Below are 9,263 nucleotides of genomic sequence, written 5' to 3'. Positions count from 1 at the left end.
CCAAATACCCAAAGAGAATAACCTCACAAGATCACTCCAACAAAGGGTTCACACAAGTGTTTCCCAACACAAACTCTCCTACAAAATTACTCTTAATGGAAAGACAAAGAAAGAAAACAATGAAATATTTTCATATGCTTCAAGGTGTGTTTCAACTAATGTCTAAGCTCCCTATTTATAGAGAAAAAAATAGGCTTGTTGATGTCATGGATGATGTCTTTGGAAGATGCAAAATATTCAACATCTCAATGTGAATATATCAACTATGGTGGCTTCCAAATCTTTGACAAATATAGTTGCCAAATCTTGACAAATATGGCTACCAAATTTCCACATTAGTGGCTTCCAAATCCTTCACAAAAGAAAGATAAAATAACTTTCTTTCATCAAACAAAAAAGCCACATTACAACACCTTAGGTGGGTCTATAAGATTTTTGAATTATATTTCCATGTCATGAAGTTTCTTCTTTGTCTCATAAGGCTAACTGTTGTTTACAGCCACGGCGGATTTCCATGCTTTTGATCTGCTTCATGTTTTTACTTGGCAAAGTGCAGTTTCTTTCCCACTCCTCACCGAACCACCTTTCTCGTGATATTACACATGCACTCCCTCTTTTCTTATTCTTATTACTCACTCTACTCCATTTTATACATAATGAAGATTTGGATGTTTTCATCTGTTGATGTTCAATCAAACATGTTGCTTGTAGAGCTATTGAACTATTGCTTGGCGTGGCTCTTCTGGTGGGTCTATGAGATTTTGGGAAAAGTTCCATTTTATGGCCCTTCTTCTCTGTCTCATAGGCAAACTGATGCTTGCAGCCATGCTGGGTTTCACAGCTTTTGAGCTTATCTTGTTTTGGCACCACAAAGTTCAATTTACTTTGTCTCTAAATCACCCTTTTGGTGAAACTACACGACCTTCTACTTCTCTTGTTCTTATTACTCTTGCTGGTATAACTCAAAAAAGCAATTTTACATGTTTTTTCTCGAGTTGAAAACTGTGTTGTTTGGCATGGCACCTCAGGTGGGTGTATGAGATTTAGGAGAAAGTTCCATTTCATGGTGTGTCTTCTCTTTCTCATAAGGCTTAACCGATGCTTGCAGCCATGACAGATTTCAAAGCTTTTGAGCTGATTCGTGTTATGGCTTGGCAAAGTTCTGTTTCCTTTCCCCTTCCACCAAACCACCCTTTTTGTGAAATTACACGTCAGCTTCCTCTTTTCTTATTCTGATTACTCTCTTTGCTACGTTTTATCAACCTTGAGGATGTGGAGGTTTTGTCTTCTATTGAAGTTCAATAAAACTTATTTTTTCTTGAGCTGAAAAATTGTTGCTTGGCACGGCACCTCAGGTTGGTCTATGAGGTTTTTGAATTAAATTTCCATTTCATGGTGTTTCTTCTGACTTTGAACTATTTCCTTGTTATTGCATGCTTTCCCAAAATTAAATTAAATCTTGTTAGTTAGTAGAGTATTGCATGCTTTCCCACAAAGTTTTGGCTTTAAATGAGAGGCTCTGAGCTCTATTTCTGACATTTCTTTGTTGGGAATTGTTACTAAAACTCATGGGATGCCAAATGGATATCGCAAGGTTTTGAAGGTTAAAGTTCTTTTGAGATATGACTGTTAGTATCCATTAGGATAGGTAAAAAACTACTAACTTGGTCTTTGTTTTTGCCATTGTTTACAGGATGGGAAGTGTTTGTACCTTAGATTTGATGACTGTAGACATGAAAATCTGAAGAATTATTTGATACCAAAAGCTATGCTCTCCTCTTGGGTGCATGGGGACTCGCATAAATGGATTGGTGCTGGAAATTGAGGTAAAACAGATGAGTTTATGGAAGAAGAAAAGTAGAAGATGTCATTCAGCTCCTCCCTTTTACCAAGGCAAGAAGAAGTTCCTTGCCACGAGTGAGTCTTCAGAAAGGCTGGATGAAATAACAATACAAGACTGTTCATGATGTGCCACTCATACCAGGTAATTTTTCCTTGAGTGCTTGTTTGTGTTAATAATCAACAATGACAGAAAATGTGTGCAACTAATTAATGTTCTTTTTGATCATGCAGAAATTAGAGCAGTAAGGAGACTGCCGAAGCTTTCTGGAGCTTCCACAGCTGTCATCCCACCAATGTGATCAATCTTCCACCCCAAGTTGTGCTGATTGTGTATTCTTTGATGAAATGTAATGTTATCAAATTTCTTGGGAGGGTAAGGTATTTTTCTTATATTATCTGAATAAAAATATGTTAGTAACTCAGATGATCTGATGTTTCTCTCCCCAGGCCAAGTGTGAAAATGAAACTTGTTAACATCTGGAATAGCAAATTACAAGCTCAAGGGGAGTGCACAAGTACATGTGATGGGGAGTAAAAAGAAGGTAAACCGTTCCTTCCATTTGTTCCTGATCTGAATAAGAGCGTAAGTTGCATGGACTCTTCGTTGTTGCTGCTGCACCCGTGTCGACACAAGACGCGTGCGGGATACGTGTGGGATTTGCTCAACCCACATTGGATACTTTGACCTGAGTCCATGGACAAATTTGTGGGAAAATTGAGATTTCAAAAAAGGAAAAGACAAAATAGATTTAAGACATGGGAAATGACTTACATTCAATATTATATTCGTTTTGTCTCCTTTTTAGCTTTTTTCTCTACGTCAATATTTGTTGCTTCATGTTTTATGCCTAATGGAGAGAAACTAAGAGTTCAAGCGGCTGTGTTTGACTTCTGGTAGACAGTAGCAATGATCTGTACGGAGTGTTGGTGGAATTAAGGCCTTGAATGCCTTTCTTTTTGTTTTTTTAGGGGAACAACGAGAGAGCTTGAAAGAAGAAGTTGGGGTCTTGGGGAAAACGAGTTAGAAGATCTTTCAAAATTTAAAATATCTCTATAGTTCTATTTTATATTTTTGAATTTTTTAGCCAAATTCCAGCACCCGTATTGATGACATTATTCACGTTTTAGGAAATACTCTACTAGCCAACAAGATTTAAGCACATATTTCACAAGAAAATGATTGTTTTGATATGGATAGAGTGGAACAGATACTGAGGAATGAGGATCGATATAGCAGGCCAACTAATTTTGGGGGTGAAGCATAATTGATGGATTGATTCCTGATGTTGCCATTCTATTTATTTTATTTATTTTCGTAGGTGCAATTATGTTTGGAGATGCATTGTTACCTTCAAAATGTTCTCTCATTGTTGAGGAGTTGATGCAGACTTCATTGTGTTTTCCAAATTGCATTTTAGGAAATATCTGTGTTGGAACTGCATTTGATTGTATGTTTAAGAGAGGAATTCCATATTATTAACGACTGCAATATCTTTTCATTTGTTAGTGTGCAATTGCACTTTGACATTTTTATGCAACATCACTAAGGAGTCAATGTATTTGATGTTATTTGTACTTGTGGCTTTGTCCACTCCACATTCCCTTCCCTGTAGGCTGTAGCTCCCCACGTACCTCCCTAAAAGTAGGGGGTGGGGGTTGGTTGGGGGGGAACTAATTGTGGAAGGTTGGTTAGTGGTGTTATGCCATCGTGTAGTTTTATCTCTTTCTTTTTTCTTAAGCTACTTTTGGAAAACCTAGGTAAGGATTTAGTTATTGAAGTGTCCTCGTCATCTATTGCTATCCCATTCCCTGCTCCTCTTTTCAGATATACCAGAGTTGCAAATCAACACTTTTACTTCCTTCCCCGCAGCCAAAGAAACTGATTGGAGAGTGCACTGTCAGGAGAGAGATTCGATCTTCTCAGAATATTCTGTGGGGAAGTGCTCTGAAAAGCATGATCCCGAATCCAGATTCCTCTGTCAGATCAAAAGTTCAAGTCGATCAATTGATGGCTCTCTTGCTCATCGCAGTCTCTGCGAACTAAAATCGAGAAACTGTAAAATGCGTAGGTGGTGTGTCTCTTCTATAGTCTTCAAACTAGTAGTTAATACTTGTGAATTGGCCGAAAGACACTTGAAGTCTTGTAGATTCCCTTTTGTTAGGTTAGCCTAAAAACGGCAAGAATGAGGCAGCAGAGAATATGGGATTTCTATCAAGGGTGGTTGCCCTTTTCTCTATGCTTTGCCTATGATTCTCCATTTTTTAAAACAAACCAACACCCCTTTAAAAAGAAAGAGAGAGAGAGTACACTTGAGTTTCTGGATTTCTTTCCATTTTTGCACCCTTAAACGTATGCTCATCATTCTAAACGTATGGCATATGTTTTATATGAAAATTGATATACATTTTCTCCTCTTAGTATGATGTTCCAGTCTAGTATTATAAAAAAAAATTCCCAAATGAATATATAATAGCTTATTTCTTTTTGCCATGAGATTTACTGCCCTATAGGGCTGTTCTTTTTATGTTTGTTATTCTTATAAGTAGTGTACTCCTAGTTTGAACCTAACCCAGTTTCCACCAGGTATCTGTTGCTATAGACATTGGGACCTGCTATGTTAAGGTGGATGACAATGGTAAGTTTAAGTTTCTTTGACATTGATCTAATCAATTTTGATATGCTCAATTTATTATTTATCTCATCATCTGAAGTTGTAGTTTCTCTTGAAGGATCTGGTGTTTCACGAGATGGACTGGTTCTGATGGGAGAAAAATATGGTAATCTTTTTGCAAAATGTTGGACTGACATCATCTTTTCTATGTAGTGATGCTGCTGTACATAATTTCTTTTGCCTACAACTATGATGGTTCATTAAAGCACTCAGGCTACATTTTCGGTCCTGATGTTTGCACAGTGAAGGTATACAGGCCCAAATGAATAAGAGATGTGATAAGTTATCTTTTCTACACTCTGTTTCCCTAACAACCACTGTTCAATTTGTAGGTCCTTCAATATTTCTGTATCCACTTATTTCTATATATTTTCCTGACCAAAGAAAAACGGAAGACCAATATTTGGTTAGCATTTTCTATATCAGAAGCCTGTTTTTACGGTGTTTTTGTTTTCGTTGACCTCCGTAATGCAAATATCAATTCAAGATTTGTTTCCAAAGGACCAATACATAAATTGCTTAATTACACAGCTATGAGTTTTGACAGTGCTTCTGACATTGAGAAGCGAAGTAGATCTCAAATATATATCCACTGTTTCTGTTGAACCTAAATTGTCCAAGATCTTTATATGATTTTACTTTGGAGCCTTCAAAGACCTCTGTGGAATTTAAGGTGAGATTTTTTGTAGTGATTTATTTTGTAGAATTGAGTTTGTGTTAGTGTTTGTTTTGTGAGAATTGGTTTGGGTTGTTTTCTGTAAAAATAAAATAAAATATTCAAAATGCCTCATCAATTTTTGGAACTTTAATATGGGTGAAATTAGTAAGTTAAACTGGCCAATTATCATTATTTATTACTAATCCTATAGAGATTCAAAGTATTAAAAAGGACCCTCTGACCCGGCAAGGTCCTTACATCACATTTGTTCTTGGAGAACAAAATTATCTCCCTTTGTTATGGGAGAACAATGCAAAACCACGTGTCTGACTTCGTTTGGTTGCAAAACCAAACAGGCCAATGTTAACAAGGGCATGTCATCCATATTTGTTTTACTGATAGGAATATTGTATTTCATATTATAAATGTGTTTGCTAAGACTGATAAGCCTCTTTATGAGGAATATTGTATTTGATGGCTTTCTTGCTCATTGCAGTTTGTGTGAACTGGAAATACTGAAACTCTTCACAACCCCTTTCATCTAATGTTTTACCTACTGAAGATGATTTCATGGACAACAAATTCAGTACTTCAACTAGATCCAGTTACAAATCAGACTGCCTGTCAGGTTTAGGATGGGATGATGAGTCATTTAGGGAATGTAACTTCAAAAAGCCAACAAGTTCAATCCCCACACCATGCAAAGCGAAGCCCGGTCTTTAAGTGGAGAAGGGTAGAGGGGCGGGCCCATTATCCACCGAGTTTAGAAGGCTGTGATTGGTCCAAAGGGCGGGTCACAGACGGATTTCTTGGTTATCAAAAAAAAAAAAAAAAAAAGCCAACAAGTTCTTGATTTTTTCGCTTAAAAAGAATGCATGTAAGCCAACAAGTTCTTGAATTTTCCTTGTTTCATTTCTAATGGATGGAAGAATACCAAGATAATGGGAAGAGCAGATAGACTGGAGGGAAAATTGATTTAGGATTTAGGGTTTTGATCGGACATCGCCACCGAGACAGTAAAAACAACAATCTAGTGGAGTACTCTAAGTTGCGTCGGTAGCGTATGAAGTTCCGGTAGGCAGTCGGGTATATGATGGTGGTGAAATCTAAAATGCACAGGTGGCGTGTCTCTTTCATAGTTTTAAAACTAGTAGTTAATAGTTGTGAATTGGCCAAAAGACGCTTGAAGTCTTGTGCATTCCCTTTTGTTAGGTTAACCTAAAAAAGGCAAGAATGAGGCGGCAGAGAATATGGGATTTCTATCAAGGGTAGTTGTCCTTCTCTCTATGCTTTGCCTATGATTCTCGATTTTGTTTAAATAAACCAACAGCCCTTAAAAAAGAAAGAGACAGAGAGAGTACACTTGAGTTTCTGGGTTTCTTTGCATTTTTGCACCCTTAAACGTATGCTCATAAGGCAATACACACAACTATACTACAACAACAACAACAACATGACTATGACAATTATTAAAGAGGCAGTGATGATTTCTGGGCTAACAAAATTCAGGCATTGAGATTACCCAACACGCATAACTCACACATGCAATCGTGTGTTGCAGCCATGGCGTGGTTGGCTTCTCTCTGACCTTATCATAACACAAATCTGAGCCTCAATTTGTTAAAGAAAAAAGGGAAGGGTCAAATTTATCCCTTTACTATGCAGAAGGGGCAATATGTTTTTTTTTTATGACAAGGGAAACCCGCAGCCGCTACCCTTTGGGTGCGCACAGGGTAAAACCCCCGCTCCTATGCAGTAGCTCGCAAACCACATAGGAGAGGTAACCCGCACTAGGCAAGCCTGGTGTGACGAGCTTGACCCAGAAGGCAAACCCCTTGCTTTCGCTGGCAAGAGGTTTCGAACTTGAGACCTCCAACATGGAAGTCCCAAGCCCAAAATGCAGAAGGGGCAATATCTTTTCCATCAATCGATCAATTGACGGCTCTCTTGCTCATTGCACAATCGGTGTGAACTGGAAATCCAGAAATCTTTGCAACCCCTTTCATCTAAAGTTTTACCTGCAGAAGATGATTTCCTGGACAACAAATTCAGTGCTTCAGCTAGATCCAATTATAAATAAGATAAGACTGCCTGTCAGTTTCAGGATGGTATGATGAGTCATTTAGGGAGTTCTCTTGAACTTGATGACAGTTCAAATGTGATGCATGAGAGAAGGAAACCATTTTTGTGGAGTTGTTCTTTGCACAGAAGCCTGATCCATGATGGATCATCTTTTGATAGTGATGAAGATATTAAGTTTGAAAATAGTAACTACAGAACTAAATAGAATCGCCTTGAAGATGATAATAGTGTTGAATTTTGAAGTAGCTAATGATGTTAACCAGGTCTTAAATTAAACGTCTCCTAGAAGCAAGAAAATATATTTTGAGAACTTCTTCTGGTGCAAAATTCAGAGATACACATCGCAGAGGTCAAATTTTTTGTCAGGGGATTCAGAGGAATTTTTTTCATTAACCAAGGACATTCTGGATGAAGATGATCATCTTATGGATTTTGTTTAGCAGACTAAAAGTTATGGTTCTGACCTTCCATTTTTGTCCATAATGGTCTCCTCTGCCATCAGATCCTTTGCTCGGGACCAGGTTTCAAGATATTAATCCTTACATAGCTGAAAATGAGATTGAAACTTCTGTTGAACACGAAGTTGTTTTCACGTATAATTTTGGAAACATGTAACATAGTCTCTTGGTCTCTGCCATAATAATTTGGAAAAGGAGGACTGCTTGTTTCCAAATCCTACTAAGTTTGATCTCAATTTCTTTTTTTTGGTAAAAAGGTTTGGTCAAAATTTTAATGCTCTTTCTAGAAAAGATATAGCCAGTATAGTGCGACATGATCCATGGGATGTTTTTGGTTCAGGTCCTTCTGAATTCTATTATGATGGAGATGATTTGAGACATGCATTCTCATGGTGAATAAAATCTTTAGAATTATTTGATACCACGAGCTATGCTCTCCTCTAGGGTGGATGGGTACTAGCATAAATGGATTGATGCTGGAAATTGAGGTAAAACAGATAAACTTAAGGAAGAAGTTGAGTAGAAGAAGCCATTGCTCCTCCATTTTACCAAGGAAAAAGAAATTTTTTGCCACAAGTGAGTCTACAAGAAAGGCAGCAGGAAATAACAATATTAAGACTGTTCATGATGTGTTATTCATGCCTGGTAATTTGTCCTTGAGTGCTTTGACCATGCTTTTGCAGTTCATGCCTGAAATTGATTACCAATTACTACACAACTATGCTGACCAAATTCAAAACTGGGGTTGGATCTGCAACTTCCATTCTCAAGCTTCAAGATCATTTACCAGGTAAGTTACGATCTTTGTTTAGATTTTGATCACACAACCAGTCTATGGAACTTGAAATAATTTCCATTTACCAGAAATTCCATTGCACTAAAATTTTCAACAATTCATCAAAGTTAAACCTAACTCTGAGCATGAAGTTATATGTTTTGGTTAAAACAGGAACTTATATCTGCTTCACAAGAAGCCAATATCTGTCACACTTCTTGCTGTAACGTTCTCTGATACTTGTCTTGTCATATTATATATTCAAAATGTGAAAGTACATGTAAACCAATTTGCAGATCAGTCTTAGAAGGGAAAGGTATTGTAGTAATGATTATAGTTGTTAATACAGGACTAGTTGCTCACCTGCTTTCTCAAACCTTTTACTACACTTTATAGCTTATTCTCTTTGACATTCACATTCCTCCCTTTGAAGGATATATGCCTGTGTAAATGTGGAAAACAAAGCATGACAAGCACTTATTCTCATGCTAGTTATTCTATTCTGAGCAGGGGCGGACCTATGAAGGGCAGTGGGGGTGCCACACCACCCCCGAACTTCGACGGAAACTCTATATATACATCGGTATATATACATTATATTTATATAAATATAAAGTGTGCCACCCACAGAACAAAATAGGCTTGTGGTGCCATGGTAGGAGGGCAGCTTTAGAAGGTTGAGGTTGCGGGTTCGAATCCCATTTGAACTTATTTTTTTGAAAAAATGCTGAAGACGTTTTTTAAGTGAAAAAAAGGCTCCAAGCCCCTTTTTTTTT

The 9,263-nt window shown here is 37.4% G+C and overlaps 1 protein-coding gene across 3 annotated transcripts in view; it reads left to right on the top strand.

Moving 5' to 3' along the window:
• Window positions 1-415: 415 nt before the first annotated feature.
• Window positions 416-9,263, top strand: part of LOC102597269 (DNA mismatch repair protein MLH3) — a 31,562-nt gene continuing 22,714 nt past the window's right edge. Inside the window, exons 1-6 of one of the 3 annotated variants that reach the window (XM_015305189.1) lie at window positions 416-1,603; window positions 1,694-1,984; window positions 2,074-2,215; window positions 2,290-2,384; window positions 3,162-3,290; window positions 4,427-4,478. Coding sequence is in view for 2 of the 3 variants with exons in the window: in XM_015305186.1 (XP_015160672.1) it covers window positions 2,367-2,384; window positions 4,427-4,478 (70 nt within the window). In the remaining variant the exon portion in view is untranslated. The remainder of the gene's footprint in view (window positions 1,604-1,693; window positions 1,985-2,073; window positions 2,216-2,289; window positions 2,385-3,161; window positions 3,291-4,426; window positions 4,479-9,263) is intronic. The other 2 variants (XM_015305186.1, XM_015305183.1) reach the window with 2 other exon arrangements.

This window comes from Solanum tuberosum, unplaced genomic scaffold (genome assembly GCF_000226075.1).
Source record: "Solanum tuberosum cultivar DM 1-3 516 R44 unplaced genomic scaffold, SolTub_3.0 scf00020, whole genome shotgun sequence".
NCBI classification, from domain to species: Eukaryota; Viridiplantae; Streptophyta; class Magnoliopsida; order Solanales; family Solanaceae; genus Solanum; species Solanum tuberosum.
This window is presented reverse-complemented; position numbering and strand designations above follow the sequence as displayed.